This window comes from Grammomys surdaster, unplaced genomic scaffold (genome assembly GCF_004785775.1).
Source record: "Grammomys surdaster isolate TR1022 unplaced genomic scaffold, NIH_TR_1.0 362, whole genome shotgun sequence".
NCBI lineage: Eukaryota > Metazoa > Chordata > Mammalia > Rodentia > Muridae > Grammomys > Grammomys surdaster.
In genome coordinates, this window is record NW_021604781.1 from 3,915,171 (window position 1) to 3,937,718 (window position 22,548).

The 22,548-nt window shown below is 43.2% G+C and overlaps 1 protein-coding gene across 1 annotated transcript in view; it reads left to right on the forward strand.

Moving 5' to 3' along the window:
- The window catches only part of Fry (FRY microtubule binding protein), a 388,166-nt gene that overhangs the window by 269,188 nt on the left and 96,430 nt on the right, over positions 1-22,548 (forward strand). The window contains exons 19-31 of the mRNA XM_028779754.1: positions 3,736-3,994; positions 6,402-6,584; positions 8,221-8,307; positions 11,264-11,523; positions 12,263-12,452; positions 13,015-13,139; positions 15,291-15,348; positions 16,319-16,410; positions 16,592-16,764; positions 18,471-18,631; positions 19,316-19,426; positions 21,007-21,161; positions 22,376-22,475. Coding sequence (XP_028635587.1) covers positions 3,736-3,994; positions 6,402-6,584; positions 8,221-8,307; positions 11,264-11,523; positions 12,263-12,452; positions 13,015-13,139; positions 15,291-15,348; positions 16,319-16,410; positions 16,592-16,764; positions 18,471-18,631; positions 19,316-19,426; positions 21,007-21,161; positions 22,376-22,475 — 1,954 coding nt within the window. The remainder of the gene's footprint in view (positions 1-3,735; positions 3,995-6,401; positions 6,585-8,220; positions 8,308-11,263; positions 11,524-12,262; positions 12,453-13,014; positions 13,140-15,290; positions 15,349-16,318; positions 16,411-16,591; positions 16,765-18,470; positions 18,632-19,315; positions 19,427-21,006; positions 21,162-22,375; positions 22,476-22,548) is intronic.

Sequence of the window (22,548 nt, forward strand, 5' to 3'; positions counted from 1 at the left end):
AACCCCCTGCATAACTTTCCTCCCTTAGTAAAAATTTGGTAATCTTGGAAGGATGCCACCTGTCTCTGAGGACCTTTGAGAGGGGCAAAGAACACTGTGGCGTCTACACCCTGGCTAGTCAGAAGAAGGTCTGTGGGAAAGAGCCGGTTATCAGTTTAGGGTGGGAGGGACCTTGGCTTTACTCAGAGATCTAGCCGGTGATTGCCTACACTGAAGCTCTTGAAATGCCAGGCTTTATGTAGATAACGTGGAGCATTCTGGGAGAGTGTCTAACACTGCTTTGCTGTCGGTCTGCACGGAAGGCTCTTAACCTCTGAAATCACCTTGACAGCCTAATCCAAGGATGCTGGAGTCTGCAGACTGGTGCCAGACATGCAGGGAGGGAATTGTTAGACATAGTTGGAATGTCTGAGCTATTTATAGCACCCTGTTTATTATTGTGTACATTCTTATAAAGCCCGAAGCCATGAGCACTGCTTTTGAGAAGGGAAAAGAACAAATAAATATTCTTGAAAGTTCAAAAAAAATGGCCAGGCTTTATCGGAAGCTCATGAAAAAGGCTTTTTTGTAAACTTCAAAGAGGAGTCACAGGGTGTCCTCGGAGGGAGTTAAGGAGCCTGTGACCTGTACACTGGGTCCTCTGGGTCCTGAGAGAACGAGCCTCTTCAGATGCCCCTCAGAGGGTCAGTACATAAAGGCGAATGAGCACAATGAAATGAGGAACTGAGCTGCCACTCAGGAAGTGCATCACCCTGCACCCCAAAGTCCAGTCAGGATGGTGGTAAGCTGACATGATAACAGTATCTAAAGCCTGGCCAGAGGAGGGAGATACACACTCACTCCACAGTTACTTCACAGTGCATTTTACCAGAAAATTTGGCTTTCTTCATAATTAGAAAAGCAAGAGCAGTGTCGATCCAGACTCCTGTCAGATAAGAGCGCTGGCTGTTCTTCCAGCGGACCTGGGTTCAGTTCTCAGCACCCACACCACAGCTCACAACCACCTGTAACCCCAGCTCAATAGGTTCCTATGCCCTCTCCAGGCCCAAGGGCCACAGACATAACACGCAATCGAAGCATCTATGCACATACATTATTTTTTAATTAAAAAAATTAAGATCTAGTTTCTTACACTTACAGAGCTTTCCTGAGACCAAGCACCATTACTTTTATGTAAAAACTAAAAATTAAAAAGTAGCTTTCTGGACTGGAGAGATGGTTCAGCGGTTAAGAGCACTGGCTGCTCTTCCAGAGGTCCTGAGTTCAACTCTCAGCAACCACATGGTGGCTCACAACTATCTGTAATGGGATCCTATGCCCTCTTCTGGTGTGTCTGAAGACAGCTACATTGTACTCAGACATAAAATAAATAAATAAATCTTTAAAAAGAAAGAAAGGAAGGAAGGAAGGAAGGAAGGAAGAAAGAAAGAAAGAAAGAAAGAAAGAAAGAAAGAAAGAAAGAAAGAAAACTAAAAAAAAGGAAAGAAAAGTGGCTTTCGATTAGTGGGGTTTTTTTTTAATTAATTTGTAGATGCATCTGAGACAATGTTCCATACTCCCGTCACTTTCTGTGACATCTGCATTGTAATAACCACTTCCTCTGCTCTCGTTTATAAGCACACTGTGCTATGAAAAGTGCCACAGAGAAAAGCGACGGCTCTGTGTGCGGTGCCTCAGTATCTCAGTGTGTCTTCTTTCTTTATTTGAATGGAAATGTAGTTCTGGCCTCAACAGAGAGCTGGAAGTCCTCTCTTTAAGGCTCCTCCAAACAAAATCACTGTGACTTCTGGTCAGCTAGACCCGACCAGCAGCTGGCTCCTCAGTTTCGGAGTTCCCTTCATAACCCTTGATGGTGTCGCCAGGCGGCAACTCTTGTGGCTGCCTGATAATACCTTATTTGCCTCACCATCATTTATGCAGAAGTGTTTCTGCCAACCGGTCTCTTTCTTCAGCGTATGGTCCATCACTCTGAAACACGCCCAGATAACCAAATTGTTGCAAGAACTTAGCTCATTGACAGGAATCTGGAGCTTGCCTGTGGAAAAGGTTTATGCTGTGAGTCACTTGTCTGATTTGATCAACCAAAGGACAGTCTTGTCCAAGTTGTAACCTCCCCCTCCCGTCAACGCATCTTTATGTGTTCAGCCACTCTTGAGCAAGAAGCATGTGTCCTTGGGACTCATGCAGACAGAGCCCCGGGTGTCTTGCAGTGGCACACACGGCCTGAGAGAAGCATCCTCTTGTTCAATCCCTTGTCTGAGTCACTGTACCAGTGCCAGGCCCTGCCAGTGCTCCCGATGCCAGACAACTGGAGGGAGAGCCCACTGATGTGGCAATGCTGGTTTCTTTGGGTCTGTTTCCTGGCTAAGTCCCTGAGGAGAGTCCTCAACCCTTCCTTGGTGGTTTTATTTATTGTTAAGTGTAACTGAAACTCTGTTGAAGACCCCCTGAGAAAACAGATCTGTTTCTTAAAGAATTTTCCTTCAGTCTTCAAGTCAAGTCAGACTTCCTCACAGGCTGATTCTTCTTCACTCTCTCTGACATCTTTTACCTACTGCATCAGACTCCCTTGAAAAATAGAGGTGTGGTCAAGTGTACTCACACATTTAATATTCAAGACAAACACTTTTCAGTGAAACACGAACATAACATCATTTCAAGAGGCATGGCCACCCAGAAAAGCCAAGACCACACCACCCTGGGGCTCCTGGGGTCTCAGCACAATCTTGCACTGTGTACTGGAAGTTAAGACTATTCCAGATGGCGGAGTGTTTATGCACACATGGCAAATGAGGACTGAATTACGCTCATTGAGAAAGCTCAGAGTACTGATGTCTAATGGCTTCCTCTGAGTACAGTGTGGCATAGCTTTTGCCCTCAGTGCTGCCTGGTTCTAGAACTGTGTGGCTTGGTTCAAGGAGATACAAGAACATGCCACAAACTGGGGACTTAAATAAAAGCAGTGATGGCCTCTCAGGTCTGGAGGCTGTAAGTTCAAAACCAAGGTGTTGCATTTCTGTGAGCCCTAAGGGAGAGTGTTTGCTCTGGGTCTCTCACCATCCTTCTGGTGACTTCCTGGTGACCTCTGGCATTGCCTGGCTGGTAGAAACATCATCATGACCATTATTCTACCTTCAAATGGAGCTGTCATTATTTCTAACTTCTCCTGGCACTTGTCTATCCCAGCACCCACGTGGCATCTCACAACCATCGGTAACTCCAGTTCCTGGGGATCCAATACTCTCCTCTGGCCTCTGCATGTACCAGGTACACACCTTGATACATGCAGACAAAACACTCATACCCATGAAATGAAAAATAAAGCCAGGCATGGTGGCACACACCTTTAATCTCAGCACTCAGGAGGCAGAGACAAGAAGATCTCTCTATGAGTTCTAGGCTAGCCTAGTCTACATAGTGAGTTCCAGACTAGCCAGGATTATACAGTGAGACCCTATCCCAAATAATACTAATACTGATTAACAACAACAACAGTAATAATAAAATCGTTTTTAAGATGGTAATTTCAGGAGTGGCTAACAGAGGTTCCAGGGGAACTGATACTCTTAAGCAAATGTGAAATTAAACTTTTAAAAAAAAGTTTTCATTTAGGCCATTTATTAAGAATGAAGGGAGGCTCTTTCAGCCACAGTTGAAGTAGAGAATTGCATATCCTTTCTTCCACCTAGAAGAAAACGTGGTCAAGCCAGCGATCTCCTGCCTTTCTCTTCCCAGGCTCTCTATTCACATGGACGATGAGCTGCGACACATTGCACAGAACTCTCTGCAGGGATTGCTGGTCGACTTCACGGACTGGAGGGAAGACGTCCTATTCGGCTTCACCAACTTCCTGCTCCGGGAAGTAAATGACATGCACCACACCCTCCTGGACTCCTCCCTAAAGTTGCTTCTGCAGTTGCTTACGCAGTGGAAACTGGTCATCCAGACCCAGGGAAGAGTCTACGAACAAGCCAACAAGATCAGAAACTCAGAGGTGATTCCCCAAGACTGCCCACTAATGTGCACAGTTTTATGTGATATACATACACATATATACACATACACACCTATACAAACACACACATACGTATATACACACAAACATATATACACATATGTACACACATATATACACATACACACACAAACACATATATACATACATATACACACAAAAACAAACACACATGCGTACACATACACATATGCATGCATACACATATGCACATAAACGCACACATACACACAAACACACATACAAGTATATACATACACATACACACACAAACACATCTATACACATACACACACATGCACATACACACACACACACACACACACACACATACAGAGGCAGGTAGCCTAGGGAACCTTTAGAGTTTTTCCTTCCCAATGCCTTGGGCCTACCTGTGATGCTGGCCCTTAGTTCTTCCACCAGCCACGTTGTGACCAAGAAACACAGGCTGCTACGGGCCATAAGGTTGGACTTGTTAACTCCAACAAGGCCATGGAAGGAGTGGGAATTGTGGCATCGAGACAGACAGGGAGAGATCCAGCAGTTAGCTGCCCACCAGGGTGTTCTTTTCTGAGTTAATGTTTATTGCTTCGCCCTGGATCCACACAGAGGAAAGTGCACTCTTCAGGTTTCTTGGTCACTAGTGAATGGTAAAAATGATTGCTAGCAGTCTGGAGCATGCATTGAAGGGGACCAGGTTCTCAGAGCCACATGGTGAGCTGGCATCGGCCATGCGGGTCTCTGGTTCTGGAGGGACAGTATCTTCGGTGATTTGGAGACCTGTGGAGATTCTGGGCAGCATAGCAACACCCAGCAAAAAGCGAGGGTGGCATTCAGGTTCCTGATTGATGAACAGGAAGTCCAATTGCTTTGAAAAAGGGATTGGAGGTGGCACCTGCCCTAGCCTCTCAGTTGCCTTTGCTTGAGGGTCATGTGATTGCAGCTTGGAAGCTTCCAGAACCTGTCATGTAAACACGAAAAACTTAGAACAGTCTACCTATGAAAATGTAAATTAGTGTGATGTCTTATCCCTATGACCCTAACACCTGTAGGTAGGGGAAGGAAGAGCATGAATTCTAGGTTAGTCTGAGCTGTACAGTGAGACTGTGCCTCAAAAAAAAAATACAGATAAAAGGGGGTGGGAGGGTAGCTCAGCGATTAAGCGTGCAAGCTGCTCTCCCAAAGGTCCCACATAAGTTCCCCTATCAGGTAGCTCACTAGTGCCTGGTGCCCTCTTCTGGCCTCTCCCTACACTCGTGCACACGACCAGAAACAGGCACAAGTGTGTCACTAAAAACTAATAGAAGCCTTTTTAAAGTTTTTTTTAAAAAAATAAAATAAATAATACAAATAACTGTGACCTTTCCCCGCCTAAAGAAAACCTAAATTCTCTTGGAAAAACTCCAGCTTTGGGCTTGAGCTGGCACTGGAGGTGGAGAACTTGCCTGGAATATGGGATGCGATGTTCTCAGGACACATTGATAGGTTATTTCTCCACTGGTGGAATGAGCCAATTCAAGTCACATTAGAGTATATTAAATGCAGGTTTATTAGGAAGCTGCTCTCAGGCCAGTCCACTGGCCTCAAGGACCAAGGCCAGGGAAGTCACCGTGAGGATGTGGGAGAGAGGAAAAAGAAAGAGAAAAAGGGCATGCACACAGAAAAAGAAGGAGAGGGGTGGGGGAAGAGGGAAAAACCAAAATGTCTGAATTACATGTAGGGAAGAGCCTCTGAGGGGAAGGGCAGCCCAGCCCCTGGGCTGGAAAGTTGAAGGTTGGGGGCAGGGTATGCCAGGTAGGGACTGAGGGACGCTGGGAGAACCTGGAGGCCAGGTCTGCTTTGATTATGTAAAATATGCACCTCAGACCCTTGTCCCAGAGTCTGAAACCAAATACTCACACACACACACATATATGTATATACCAGTACCACCAAATATGTGTGTGTGTGTGTGTGTGTGTGTATACATTCATATATACATTCATACACTAGTATCAATAGAAAGTAAAAGTTTTGAAAAATTCAACTTAATAGTATCTTTTGTGTGTAGAAACTTCAGTGAAAATGAATTAGACCACTTTGATCACAGCCGTAGCATAATCCCAAATGGAAAAGACAGGGAGACAGGATTCATCTCCTCACCATGAACAGCCTTTGAACAGTCATTTCCCATCAGAGGTAACAGATGGCTGGCATTATCACAAAGCACCCATTGATCTGAAAGACGAAAAGGGAACCTGGATATTTCATGAATAATAATCTATTCACACACTCTGCCTCTAAGCTGTTCCGATTTATTTTAATTTTCGGAAGCCAAATGTGCAGAAGGATTGTACTTCTTGCCTTGTTATTTTGCTGACCCTGGAATGTTCTTCTTGCATGACAGCTCATTCCCAATGGCTCCAGCCACAGAATGCAGTCAGAACGAGGCCCGCACTGCAGTGTCCTCCACGCTGTGGAGGGCTTTGCTCTCGTCTTGCTCTGTAGCTTCCAAGTGGCCACCCGCAAACTGTCCGTGCTGATACTCAAGGAGATCCGAGCCCTCTTCCTTGCCCTGGGTCAGCCCGAGGTATGGGGTGTTCTCAAGAAGCCTCCTTTCAACAGCTTTGGATTAAAAATTAGAAATAACACATTATTATTGGGTGTACCTAATATGTGTAGGGCAAAGACTTCATTGTTGATACATTATTGGGTTTTTAATTAGGTAGTAGCTATTGTTTCCTTTAATTTGTTTATCTGTTTTGCTTTATTTTGTTTTGAGGACAGAATCTGGAGTTCTGTAGACCCAGCAGGCCTTGAACTCACAGAGTTCTGTCTGGCTCAACTTCCTAAATTCTGGGATAAAAGACATGCATTCCTAGGCTATAACAGAATTCTTTTTAAAATCTTACGTACACTGCCTTTTCAGGTTGTATTTATTGTTCTTCTATATGTATGAATATTTTCCATCCAAGCATGCATACCACATGCATGCAGGGGCCTTGTGAGCTAGAAGAAGTCATTAAGTCGGCTGGCACTGGAGTTTCAGGCAGTGTGAGCTGCCGTGTGGGTGCTGAGAATTGAACCTGGGTCCTTTCTGCTACTTTTTTTTTTAACTTTATTTGCGAATTTAATACTGTATTTCCACACAATTCTCTCTCTGCTCCAACTCCATATCTCCTCAGTTTTATTATCTCTTCCTTTAGTATATATATATATATATATACATACACACACATGGTGGGTGTGTGTGTGTAAGTACAGCCTGCTGATCTATTTAGTGTCACTTAGGATCAGATAACCTGTCAGAGGCTTGTGCATGGAGAAGACTAATTATCTTTCTAGACAGCCATTAACTGCCTGTAGCTCCCCAGTAGGGGTGCGGCCTTGTGAGACTTCCCCCAGCGACACTGGGCTATCAGCTGGTTTTGTCATTATGTGACCATATTGCTGAGTTGTATGGGCACCATAGCATCCTTAATCTATCTACTAGAGACAAATTGTATATTCTGACAGTCACAGAAGAGAGACTATTTCTAATTTCCTAAATGACCCTACTCGACCAAGAATTTTAAGATTAATTTGGTTGCGGGTCCTTCTTCTCACGTTCAACATCCATCTAATTAAGATGTTGCTCCATGTCGACAATAAAGTAGAAAAAATAATACATCTTCTTTAAAAATACCACGGCGCCAAGCCACACACCGTAATTTCGATGATGCTGGGAGAAAACGAGTCCTCCCAAGATAAGAAACAAGGCTGTGCAGCACATGGGAAGCGCAGGGCACAGAGTTTGTCTACGATGTTTTCTTTGGGACTAAAATTCAATCGCAGGCCATGTAGTCAGTTATCCCAGTAAGCCAGCGACCTCAAATAAGATCATTCTAGTGTCCCAGCCAGGTATGCTCCTGCGGGACTCCTGGCCCTTAAGCTTATCACAGAGGCTTGAGCAGCTCTAGGACTTATATACAATGCTGGCATTTAGATTCTTGAGGATGTGCGAGTGTTTGAAACTGGAGCTTTAATTATCTTGTGCTGGAAATCGAAAGGCTGTCTATCCTCAGGACCAAAGGGGTTCTTAGTCCCTGCCTTCTCTTTCCTGTCTCTATGAGAAACCGTTATCGCTGTCTGGCAGGCTGTTCGGCTTCACATCCTGGGATGAAGGCTATGGGGAGGGTGGAAGGACACTTTTCCCATGGGGTGTAACTGGCTCCTCCTTTGTACAGGATGATGACAGGCCGATGATTGAGGTCATGGACCAGCTAAGTTCTTCCATTCTTGAAAGCTTCATTCATGTGGCAGTTTCGGATTCGGTAAGCAAACGTGTGGTCCCAAATGCTATCTGATGTCAGATAGAAGTTCTGAGCCTATCTCTTAAAACAGAGCCAAATAAAAACCATGTGTGTGAGCTCCGGGCTCTCACAGCAGATTAATGACCTGAGGCACAGATACCTAGGAAAACAAGATTAGCTTTTTAAATAATAGCACAGGACATGTCTGGAAAAAAATGCCATACAAAATTTGAACTTTAGAAATACAGATAATATTTTTGAAAACTTCAGTTTCAAGAAAAATCACTCCAGATTTTTAAGGAAAATTAACTAGCCGTAATTGTTGTTTTGAATACATAATCTTTGTTTAATTTTGTACTTAATATTTTGTATCACAGCAGTCTCAATACATACGTTCTATTCATGTGTTACTTTATAGTTTCCAAGATGGTTTTATTTTTATTACCTTTGACCCTCACAGTTATTAAAACTCAAAAGCATTAAGTTGGGGGTTAACTCAGGACATTACACTTTGTTTTTCAAGATAGGTTTCTCTGGGTAATTCTGGCTGTCCTGGAACTCGCTCTGCAGACTAAGCTGGCCTAGAACTCGGAGATCTGCCTGCCTCTGCCTCCTGAGTGATCAAAGGCACTGGTGACTCTTAGGAAACCTAAAACTAGAGCCAGGAATGGCAACTTGAGCCTGTGGCGTGTGATGCAAATGCCCTTAACCACAGCACTGGGGAAGAAGAGGCAGGTGAGTCTCTGTGAGTTCTAGGCCACCCTGGTCTATATAGTGAGACCCTGTCTCAAAAAAAAAAAAAAAAAAGCAAAAGGAAAAGGAAAAAAGTCTCCAACCTAAGATGACAGTATTTAGAACATGGAAAGTTTTTACTAAATGTAAGCCTATAGCGGCATAAACTCACAGAGATTCTGCCTCTGCCTCCCGAGTGCTGGGATTAAAGGCGCACACCACCACCGCTCAGTTAGATATCCATCTTTTAAAACAGAAAAGTACAGTGAGCAGACTTGGATCTGTTTCAGCTCCACAAACTGGAAGGGAAATCTGGGGGAAGAGGAGGGTGACTGGAGAACACACTTAGCTGGTGCCTAGCACAGATGCCTGTCACTTATGCAAATGACTGCACTGCCAGAAGGAATGTGTAAACTTTTCATAGACTTTCATGACACAGAACACAAAATGCTAGTTTTGGCCAATCATAATCATGATAATCACTAAGGCCGTTGGCCAGACACAGTCAGAATAAAGAAGTACTCATCCTCTTACATTACAGTTATCTGAACATGAGGAGGAACGGCCGTCGTGATCCTTACACATGCTTATCTGCCTTTCCTGTAGATAACTGTTATACTTACTCATTTTCTTCTGTTTCTGCTAGACTCAGATCCTAAGCAGGTCGTCAGGTCAGCATCCTGAACTTCAGAAGATGAGCATGCACCAGCATTGGATTTCTCTATCCATTGTCTTGTCTGATTCACAAAGAGTATCAGGAAAGGTCACTTACAGTAGTCAGTCATGAATGCAGGAGACATCTGTCTCTAGAGTCAGTGATTTCCCCAGAACACAGGATTAGGCAGACCACTTGATAGGATCTCATCTCTCTGGCTATGAACGTCCAATTACGCCCCCTTCCAACCCAGTCAGTGACTTACGAAAGCCAGATCCGTAACATTTACCCACGGGAGTTCATTGCCCCAACAGATGAAACATATCACTTTATAAATGCCTAACCAATGTCTGCCAGTGGTGGTGCACACCTTTAATCCCAGAGGCAGGAGAATCTCTGAATTTGAGGCCAGCCTGGTCTACAGAGTGAATTCCAGGACAGCCAGGGCTACATGAAGAAACCCTGCCTCAAAAAATATAAATAAATAAATAAATAAATAAATAAATAACAAAAAGGCAAGTTTTCCCCCACTTTGGAACAATAGATATTTGTTATTTGAAAATTGATACTGCCTAAGTATTGATGTGGATACTTAAGAGAGAATAACATGAGAGAATTTATCAATTCACAGATATGTTTATTTTTAAAAGAAGTTTTGAAATACATTGCTTGATATCATAGGGAAAGATTAGGTATCGCTTCTTTAAAATCATCGGTAGAAATGCCCTTCATAAAAGAGAAAGTATTCAGGTGTTTCTAAAACCCAGGCAAGGTGTTTCAGTGCAAGTAAAGACAGAAACCACCCTACACACGTCACACAAGCAAATCACAGGAGCAAAGGCGCATTTATGGGTCCGCACATGAACCGACCTTCAGTATTTCCACTTTGTAATCTGGGACTGGAGAGATGCCTCCATGGTGCAGGGAACTTCTAGAAGTTCAGAGGTTTGTTTCTCTGCACCCACATGGTGGCTCATAACCGACTGTAACTCTAGTTCCTGGAAATACATTGCCCTCTTCTGACCTCCACAGGCACTAGGCACACATGTGGTACACACGCATGCATGCAGACCTAACATCCGTATCCATAAAATCAAAATAAATTTTACAAAAGCATAAATCTGTGGTTGCGTTTAAATTGACAAATATCATGTATTGTCACATAAATGTTTGGTGAACATCCTCTGACATTAAAACTTAAAAATAAGACTATAGGTAGGCATGGTGGTTCACACTTTTAATCTCCAGCAATTGGGAAGCAGAGGCAGATGGATCTTTCTGAGCTCAAGGCTAGCCTGGTTTACATAGCAAGTTACAGGCCTGCAAGAGCTACGTCGTGATTCTCTGTCTCAAAAAAGCAACAACAACATCAAAAATGATTGTAATCATTGAACTTCACACTTACTGCTGCTTCCGGGCTGGCAGAGGGGCTGACTCCGACAGGTGTTGCACGTGATGGGTGTCCCGGATCCTAAGCTGGTCCGTGGCATCGGAGGTCAGGAAAGAAACTGTGCAAACAGGGGCGGCAGATTGAACCCTGGTAAAGTCAGCCAAGCCTGTTTATCTTTTACCCCCGCTTCTTGTCCTCAGGCAACATTACCTCCGACCCACAATGTGGATCTCCAGTGGCTGGTGGAATGGAATGCCGTCCTGGTCAACAGCCATTACGATGTGAAGAGCCCTTCCCACGTCTGGATCTTCGCGCAGTCTGTCAAAGACCCCTGGGTCCTCTGCCTCTTCAGCTTCCTCCGGCAGGAAAACTTGCCGAAGCATTGCCCCACGGCCCTCAGCTACGCCTGGCCTTACGCCTTCACCCGGCTGCAGTCGGTGATGCCGCTGGTAGACCCAAAGTAAGGTGCCCGTGTGTTTCCAGTGCGTATGATTGGTTCTCTTACATTTTCATTACACGTAAGAGGGTAGACTATCATCATCTTCTCTAAGTTTTAAGAATTTCCTGCTATAGCGTTCTTAATACATAGTAGAGATAAAAATTTCCTGTCTAGAACAAGGGTTGTTTTTTGTTTTGTTTGTTTTTTGTTGTTTTTTGCTTTTGCTTTAATAATCTATCTGTATGACTAAGTATACCAGTATAGGAAATTCTGGGTCTTAATACAGCCTTTAAAATTATGTGCGTTCTCTCAGTCCTGATGGACAGCCGCCTAATTGCTTGAGCCCTCCTAATCTTTATTTAACAAGTGATATTTACAGCCTGGCATAATAATATATGCCTATAATTCTAACACTCAAGAGGCTGAGGTAGAAGGATAGCCACAAGATCAAGGCCAGCATAGCTGTATATAGAAAGGCCTATACAGTGAGATCCTATCTCAAGCAGAACCCCTAAAACTAATACTCAAAATCAAAAATTAGAGAGACAGCTGCACACACTGCTCTCACAGAGGACCCAAGTTCAGTTCCCAGCACCCAGGCTAAGTGGGCTGAATGGCCCACAACTCCAGCTGCCCTGTGGTCACCAGAAGCACCTGCACTCCTGTACACATACACACACACACACACACACACACACTTAAAAATCAAACAATAAAATCAGGAATTTAGTTTTACCTTTGCTTGCCTCCACATCTATAGCAGCCCAGTCAACGCCAAGAAAACCAGCACAGCGAGCAGCGGAGACAACTATGTTACCTTGTGGAGAAATTACCTCATTCTCTGTTTCGGAGTTGCCAAACCCAGTATTATGAGCCCAGGACACTTACGAGCATCTACTCCAGAGATAATGGCAACGACTCCTGATGGTACCGTGAGCTACGATAACAAGGTGACATGGCATGCTTCAGGGGACTTATTCTGTAAGGGTTTTGTTTTTGGTTTTGTTTTTTAAGCTTGTTTGTTCCCTGTGCAAATCACACTGTGCCTGCCATCTGGAGTAGTGTGGAACCCGATTTTTCATCCTCCACATTTCCAGATTCCATTGAGCATCTTCTGTGAATAATTTTTTGCCCCTCCCCTACAAGTGTGGGACGGAAGACTGAGATATAAGGAAGCTTGCCACTGGGGCACCTTGTGCTCAGTACCTCAAGGTTGGGCTTGTCCACTCCGTGCCCACTTTCCACCTTCACCAATTGACTACCTCAAAACCACAACTTTATCCAATGATAGGTTTGTTGACTTAAATAATTTTAAAAAGAGGGCAGAGTTTTCTTTAGGACTTGTATCCCAGGTAGAAAATGATTATACTGTGTTAAATATATGGGGTTTATTTTTATTTTTATTTTTTCCTGAAATGATGGTTGTGCCTTAGGATGGGACTCAGTCACCTGAAACTGTTATTGTTTAATTACCACGTTATCTCTTTGTCACTTCAAATCACCTTGTTCCAGGCTATTGGCACGCCATCAGTGGGTGTCCTGCTGAAGCAGTTGGTGCCTTTGATGAGGCTGGAAAGCATCGAAATCACAGAGTCCCTTGTTTTAGGATTTGGAAGAACAAATTCCCTTGTTTTCAGGTATGGCTGTCACAGTACATTCTTCAAAATCACACATTCTTCAAAACAGCAATTATAGCTGTTTCTCTTAACTCAAGCTTGGGGGAGTGCTGGGTGCCGGCAGATGCTGGGGTGCCAGTGGGTACTGGGGTACCAGTGGGCTGTACATGGTTTTCTTTATGCCTTTGTTTGATGTGAAAGTAAACAGCCTTCCTTACAACTTCAGTTTTAACTCTGAGATTTTATTGCATTCCCAAGCTTTGTCTTGGGTAGCTATACATAAAATAATTCCCTCCCCATCCCGTTAGCCAGACTTTGTGAGGCTGTAACACCAACACAAGGGGAGTGTGTGGCTCCCTGCCATTCCTATAACAGACTACAAAGCATTCTGTGCCTCTATGTGGTTTTATCGTCTGCCGTTGCAGAGGACCTGGGTTTGATTTCCACTGCCCTTCTCTGATCTCCCTAGGTATTGCATGTACGTTGTATGAAGCTGGACATGCAGACAAAGCACATACACATATAAGTACAAGTAATTTCTTAAAGTTTTTAAATCAGTTTGACAAGTCTGCCCCGTAGATGGGTTGAGAGGATACATTAAATGTGCATATTCACATAAAAAACATTTGATTAATAGTTGATAAGTAGAAAAGAGCTATTGATATTATGAACAATCATTAATGTTACATAGTATTCGTGTTATATCATTATATTAATATAATATCTTTTGATATTATGACATATTATATTTTAATGTTATTAACATGATACATTGTTAAAGTTTTGATAAATGCTATGTCTTTATTAGACTGATCAAGACAGAACCTCAAATTTTCCTCTCTCAGTTCAGAGAAGATTCCCATAAGCCTTCTTGGTTCTCTGGAGGGTGATGCTTACTAACCACGGGTATACTGTGGAATTTCCAAACTTTTCTAGCTGCAAGCTAGATCTCACGCCTGTTTTAACATAGCAATTCAGAAATAATTTCCCAAAGAAGATAATTTATAGCAAGTATAAATGATAGTTGGAGACTTGGAGGGCAGATGAGATGTGTGTGTGTGTGTGTGTTTGTGTGTGTAATACATATATATACATATATATATACATATGCATATATATAATACACATGTAAAATATATATAATACATATAGATGTATACGTATAATGCATACATAAAACACAGATATGTCAGGGTTTCTATAGCTGTGAAGAGACACCTTGGTCATGGCAACTCTTATCAAGGAAAATACTTAGTTAGGGCTGGCTTACAGTTTCAGAGGTTTAGTTCATTATCATCATGGAAGGAAGCATGGCAGCATGCAGGCAGACCTGGGACTGGAGAAAGAGCCGAGAGTTCTACATCTGGATCCGCAGGTAGCAGCATGAGACTGCTACACTAGGCCTGGCTTGAGCATCTAAGAAACTGAAGCTGTAAGGAAGGCTGTTTACTTGCACATCAAACAAAGCCCGCCCCCACAGTGACACACTTCCTCCAACAAGGCCACGCCTCCTAATAGTGCCACTTTTTTATGAGACAAGCATTCAAACACATGAGTCTCTGGGGGCCATACCTGTTCAAACCAACACAATATATAACACAAACAGAGAAGTGTAATACGATATATATTACTGTTATCAGAACATTTTAACTACACAGGAAAGGTCTTAATGAAAACTGTGATATTTTGTCCCTTGCTATAATTCGCATCTATCAGATAACACAAGTGTAAACTTTGCTCTGAAACACATTTCATGTTTTAAATCTCATATGTGTCAGTCTCCTGAGTATATCTCTAAGGTAGTTCAATATTGACCCCCTCCTTCCTTCTGATTGGACTGAAAGGTTTTTTGAGAGCAGAGACTCAATTTATAATTATTTTCAGTTTCTGAAAGCCAGTCCTGATGCTCCCTGAATTTAGTAACCACTTAGGAAATCCTGTTTCGTTGTTCAGATACGGTATTCTGCCCAATACATATTCACAGCACCAGAATGAGGACAGATACTGTCTGTATAGAGAAACACCCATGCAGATGACATGGAAGGTTTTAGTTGGTAGCCAGGTGAGATAATTGTGTTATTTAGGCTGGAATGGATGTGTTGGTGACAAGTTTGTTTGTTTGTTTTTTTATCAATAATGACAATTTTTGAATATGACCTTTTCCCTCTGTAGAGAGTTGGTTGAAGAACTCCATCCGTTAATGAAGGAGGCTCTAGAGAGACGACCAGAGGTAAGGTTTGGAATCTCCATCATGAGTGCCTGACTCTTTTGGACAGTAGTGTGAATCTTAGTCTGCTTTGTCTTCCCCTAAATACAAACACCCCAGCCTGGTCCTAACAATGAACCTTGTTATAATACATTTGATTTTCAATAGTCCAATAATTTATGTTTTAATGAATTTTCTAAATGCACAAACGCAAAAACCATTCAGGTAGTCGCATAGACATGTTTTTATTTTTGCAAAAGATCTAAGTCAAAATCTAATTTTGGTTTTTAACTTGCTTGGCTTTATTGTTGTCTTTATTAACAAGCCAGGAGTCAATGATCAAGGAGACCAGAATTAACATACAATGCACCAGAATTAAATTACAATGCATAATCTTATTATAATAAGGTTAAGAAAGAAACTTCCCATAAACATGATACAAGAAACAGCAGAAATCTGGGGTTGGGGAGAGGGTTCAACTCTTCAGAGCACTGTTTGCTCTTCCAGAGAACCCTGGGGGTCTCAAAGCATCCCTAACTTCAGTTCTAGGGAATCTGACGCCCTCTTCTGGCTTCCATGAGCACTGCGCACACAGAAGGTACACATACATGTAGGCAAAACACCCATATGCATAAAAATGAATATATATAAAAAAAAGAAGTGGCAGAAGTTTCGAAGTCTGGAGATCAAATAGCGTGCACTCCCTGAGCAGACTGGGGCTTGTCTGCATCGGAGTCCTCTCCAGTCACTTCGTCTTGCTCAGCCTTTCCGCAGACACTGCCAGAATGCTACTCAACACTTCCACCTCATGTATTCTTAGGGGCTGACTTACAGTGTTTTCCTTACAGCCTCTACTAACTGGCATTGTCCCTACTTATTAGGAAGAAAGCATGCATTCCTTTCATGCTTAGAAAACGTGAAAATACTAAATTATGCCCTAAAGTTTGCATTGTATTATCCGTGACTGTAAGTGGCATTGCCGCTTTCTACGCAGAACAAGAAGCGTCGAGAGCGGAGAGATTTGCTGAGGCTACAGCTGCTTCGGATATTCGAACTTCTGGCAGATGCTGGCGTGATAAGTGACAGGTGAGGTTAAATGACTGAGCGGACCTCCCCTTGCCAAAGCCTTTCTTTCTCCTTCTCCTTGTTCTTTTAAATGTATTACTTCTGCAAAGATTCCGGTAAGCCGCCCTTATCTTTCTTCATACCCCCTTATACTGTTCCTTTGTACTGACTTGTCTAAGAGCATCCTCTCCCTTGCGTCCAGCACAAACGGAGCTTTAGAACGAGACACCTTAGCGCTTGGAGCCTTGTTCTTGGAATACGTGGACTTGACCCGCATGCTCTTAGAGGCCGAAAATGACAAAGAGGTCGAAATTCTTAAAGACATTCGAGCGCATTTTAGCGCCATGGTTGCCAACCTGATTCAGTGTGTTCCAGGTAATCCATCCTTTCCTCTGGGCTGGGTAAAGCATTCCCACCTCCCACCCCACCCCTCCCTCACTGCTCTTTCCTGGTTCCTAGGGGCCTGCATACAGCTCTAGGGTAGTTTCTTTGTTTATTCTGAGACATTGGAGATACACATGAGAACAGGTCACCTCAACTTAGCAGAGTCACCAAGGGAACTGTCGGAATCACATTCAGTGCTGTGCTTGCCACATCTTTTGTTTTCTGTTTGGTTTTTTGAGACCAGGTCTCTTTGTGTAGCTCTGGCTGTCCTGGAACTCACTCTGTAGACTAGACTGGCCTTGAATTTATAGAGATCCGTCTGCCTCTATCACCCAAGTGCTGGGATTAAAGGCGTGCACCACCATGGCCTGACTGGGCTTTCAACTTCTATCTTGACTTTGGACTTGATCTGAAAATGAACTGACATCATTTTGGAGGAAGGAATGCAGTAGAAAGCTCCCCGAGTGCTCCAGTGTCTCCTTTGCCTCTGTGCTAAACTGATCTCAGCCATGTTCCTTCAGTCACTGTGCTAACTAGAAGTCTGTAGAGCAGAATACTTTTCATATTTGCTTTGATTGACCTGATACATCTTGCAGAAGAGCATCTCACAGGATGCATAGATATGAAACATTTTTATTCCCACAGAGGCATACAAGACAAACGGGATGGTTGACTTGGTATAGTTACTTGAATTATACATTTTGTGTCTAATTATTAAAACAACTCGGCTCATGTACCATTTTGTTATTTTGACGTTATTAGCTCTACCTCAGCTGGTAGGGGCCTTAAACTACAATTTAAGCTTGACTTCTTCGGTAATATGAGGCACATGTTTTTGAAATAGCATATATTATATTCCACTGTGTTCTCTCTAACAACAGGGAGCAGTGGTCACAAAAATTCATTCTGTATACACAAACATTAAGTGGAAAGATCAGTTAGACCCGCAGTTCTGAACCTGTGGGTCACCCCAACACCTTTTGGGGGTCAAATGACCCTTTCACAGGGTTGAATAGCAGACATCCTACATGTCAGATACTTACATTAGGATTCATGACAGGAGCAAAATTACAGTTATGAAGTAGCAACACAATAATTTTATCGTTGGGGGTTCACCACAACGTGAGGAACTGTATTAGAGGGTCTCGGTATGGGGAAGGTTGAGAATCCAGGAAAAAAAAAAATGTGTCGAAACTTATTTAAAAAGTAAAATTTCTATAACTAAAGAAAACAGGAGTTATTGGGCTGGTGATATATCTCACTGGGAAAATGCATACTGAACATGCACAAAGCCCCAAGTTTTATTCAAAGCGCTAAGCAAAATTCAACTTAGAAAAATAAAGTTGGTTCTTGGGGATGGAGAGGCTGGATCGGGTTCTGCCTGAAGTTTACTTCCCAACACCTGTGTCAGGCTGCCCACATCTACCTGGAGCTCCAGTTTCTGACCTGTTTGGGCACCTGCACTCGTGTACACTTACCCACATATGAAACAACATGTGTGGGCACTTACTCACATACAGGAAAACACATATACACATAATTAAAAATTAAGGAAAACAACTTTAGGAAAAGTAGAATTTTTTTCCTTTCCCCACAACTTGAGGGTGATATTCAATAGTGCTACGAGTATGTATTCAGTCTAATATAGACTAATGATAGTCTAATAACAGACGCTGGTTTTGTATTATTCTCTCTAGTTCATCACAGAAGATTTCTCTTCCCCCAGCAAAGTCTACGCCACCATCTCTTCATCTTGTTCAGCCAGTGGGCGGGCCCCTTCAGCATCATGTTTACGCCTCTGGATCGGTACAGTGACCGAAACCACCAGATAACAAGATACCAGTACTGTGCTTTAAAGGTTGGTTTTCATCAGTGGTCTCCTTTGTAAGCTAACAACCATGCCTTTAAAATAAGGTTAAAATTCGTAGTACAATACAATAAAATATAGGTAAGGATAGAAAAATTCAAATGGATGTATGCATGCATATGTAAATATAAATTCAGTAATTCCAAATGCATAATTTAAGATGTGGGTAAATCTGTAAGCATGCCAGCTGGGCCCACAATTACAAAATGTAAAATTGTGTCAAGTTCCTGCTTTTATCCAGTGTTCTTCTTGGAGAGAACAGTTTTGCCTACTCATCCCTAAAGTTACTATATTACTACTTAATTTCCAGTCTAAGGAGGAGGAAAACAATCAAGCAACAGAGACACCCCCCAACCCCCGTTTATGTAATCCTATCCTAGCAGTCCACACTGTGAAAACCTTCCCATCTCAAGCAGTGTGGTCTTTGGATTGCTTACTTCTCCGTAGAGAGGATGAAGTACCATGGCCTGATTTTACATGAAGTAAAATCAGCGCATAGAGGGCTGAGTTTATTTCTGCCTACAGAGTCTGAAGGCTGGGGTTCACAGTGATGAGATAGCATAGTGTTCTGACTGACACAGGGAGCAGCCAGTCTCTACCACCCACACAGGAAGTAGAGAAAACAGGAAACCTGTTGCTCGGTTCGTCTCCAGGGTTCATGGTTTCTGATTTCAGGCAATGTCGGCGGTGCTGTGCTGTGGCCCTGTTTTTGACAATGTGGGCCTCTCTCCAGATGGCTATCTGTATAAGTGGCTTGACAATATTCTGGCTTGTCAAGATTTACGGGTAAGTGTGAGTCAAGAATGTATTGCTTGTCAACATTTTTGAGGTTAGCAGGATGCGGATACCACCTCTTCTCCACAGTCAGACAAGTTTAGATCTGTACTTAGGAACATTGTGGTGGGATGTACCAGGCCCAAAAGTACAGCGTCGTTTAACCAAATTGACCAAAAACTGAGTCATAGAGTCTCAAAACAGTTTGCATAACTTGAAAACAACCTTTATACTCAGTATCATTAAACTAGAAATGAGTAATTAAAATATCATTAAAATGTACTTCCCGGGAGCTGGAGAGAGAACTCTTAGCACCGAAGAGTGCTTGCTGCTCTTGCGGAGGACCTAAATTAAGTTCCCAGCACCCACACTGGGCAGCTCACAACCACCTGTAACTCCAGCTCCCGGGAATCCAGTGCCCTCTTCTGGCCTCCTCAATCACCCACAGACACAGAGAGTGTTTGTGTACATGCACGTACACATAATTAGAAATTAAATAAGTCTTTTAAAACAATATGTGCCTTCTGACAGCCAGTAAATTGAAGTAAATAACAATGGTAACTGGAAAGTATCTTTAAATGAAACATAATGAAAATACTACGTTTGTGGTTTGTAAATAAAGCTGTGCTTAAAATGAAGTAATGTGTGTGTGGGGAGGTGTCTGTGTGTTTGTGGGTGTGTGTGTGAGTGTGTGTGTGGGTGTGGGTGTGTGTGGGCGTGGTGAGAAAAGGCTGGTAATTTGTATCCTGTTCATCAGAAGTTAGTATAAGAAATAGTTTAACCAAGTCAGAAAAAAAAATAGGATAGTAATTAACTAGGGGACTTTTTAATAACAATATTATACTACAAACTTTTCCACTCCCATTGATTATATGACAAAATATCTTTTAAGAGAGTTTTTAGAAATTATAAAAATTGTATTTACAGTTACAGAAATTTTTCACTGTATTTTAAGGGGAAATTTTAAGTGAGAAAAAAATTATTATAGTCCATCCTGGTGGAGAAGGCATGGTTATCAGAGGTGACTTTGGGAGGGAGTGTCAGGTCTAAGTCTGTTCGTGTGATATGGGCCTGGAAGCGGCAGAGAAAGCTCAACTGCAGGGTTAGGTATGACCTTCAAAGACCCCTAGAGACTGCCGGCTAGACCCAACCAACTAAGAGCTCCAGAGACTCCAAGCTAAGAACCAAGGTTCAAAACATGAGCCTGTGGGACATTTCAAACCCAAGCTATTAATATGGCAGATACATAAGCCAAGTCCTTCCTTTTTGGCCTGATGGCAACTGCCAAGAAGAGTGTATGACTTCAGAGAGAGGCAGGCAACATTGCCTTCTGAGGAGAATGGAGCCTCCATCTTGGCAGTGGATGTCGGCTTCCCCGAGTACAGCAGAACCTGTATCCTGGTGGCATGACTGCATTGCACCCCCTTAAGGAAGAGTGTGTGGCACAAAGATCAACCCAAATGAGTGTCCAACCTCACTTAACCCCACTTAAGGTCGTCCTCCTGACCTGTATCAGCTATGTTTGATCGTATGTATCTCTCTAGAATATCTTCTCATGAAGTAGGGATACCTGATTTGTCCCTTGACCTCAGGTTCATCAGCTTGGCTGTGAGGTCGTCATGTTGCTACTGGAACTTAATCCTGACCAAATCAACCTTTTCAACTGGGCCATCGACCGATGCTACACGGGTTCCTACCAGCTTGCGTCCGGTTGCTTCAAGGCCATAGCGACTGTGTGCGGAAACAGGTATGAGCTTTCGTAGTTAGTGGCTAGTGGCAAGGGAGACGACACCTGCTCTCCGTCACGTGAGAGCTGAGCAGATAACTGCACAGCAGTTCTCTCCAGAGTATGACTGCCCAGAATGGCTTCTGCATCCCTCGCAGATAAGCTAGCCGCTCTAAGTTTCCATGATATTGCTAATTCTATTTGACAGAGAGAGAATCCCATTGTCTTTCTTTTGAGGTGCCCAGACAGTCACAGGGAAGTATGGAGGCAAAATTTGAAAATAATCAAAACAATACACTGAAGGAATTAAAGGATCCATGTGGACAAGGGTCCTGACACACGTTAACTGTAATCCCGTAAGCCAGCCGCTCACAAATCAAATCCCAGAAAATCCCCGCTGCTCAAAACTTCCCCGGATGTGGGAAAGGGGTGTGGTGCTTCAGAGTCTGATTACACTCATTTGAAAACATACTGATCTGAGCCCAGCGGCTCATGCATGCTAAAAGGACTCTCCCCTGAGTCACGCCCCAGCCCAACAACTATGCCCGTAAAGCCACCTTCCTTATTATATAACAAGCAAGTTCATGAACCTGTCTGGCACTATAACTTAGTAAGTGTAATACTGGCATAACTAGATTAAATTCCCCAAGTTGTATAAACTACTCCTAAGGGAGAGCGTATGGATTAGGAAGATGGAGAGAATAGAATACAGAAGAGGTTTTATATTGTAAAAGCTTCATGGAGGGACTGGAGCAACGCCTCAGTAGTTAAAAACATGTGTTGTAGACAAGCTGGGTTCAGTGTGTAGCACCCACGCCATGGAGTTCACAACCTCCTGTAACTCCAGCTCCAGGCGGTCCAATATTCCTGGGCTCCCAGGCACCTGTGTGAATGCGATGCACATACATATACTCAGGTACACATAAAATACATAAATAAATGAGTCCCAAAACAGACAGGGCAAGCTGGGCGATGGTGGCACACACCTATAGTCCTAGCACTCAGGAGGCAGAGGCAGGCAGATCTCTTGAGTCTGATGCCAGCCTGGTCTACAGAGCGAGTTCCAGGTCAGCCAGGGCTGCACAGAGAAACCCTGTCTCAAAAAACCAAAATAGATCCGTAAATAAATACAGAGCAGTGTCATTGCTGAGGTCCAGTGTGCCACCCCAGACATATCCAGCTTACTAGCCAGGATGGCTTATAACCATGCTGCGTATTTTTCTCCTTTTTCCCAGGAACTATCCCTTCGACATAGTGACGCTGCTAAACCTTGTCCTCTTCAAGGCCTCTGACACCAACAGAGAGATTTACGAGGTCTCCATGCAGCTCATGCAGGTATGTATCATTCACATGTGGAAATGTCCATCCTTGGGCTCAGGATGCGTGTATCTGTTTCTGTGTGTCATGT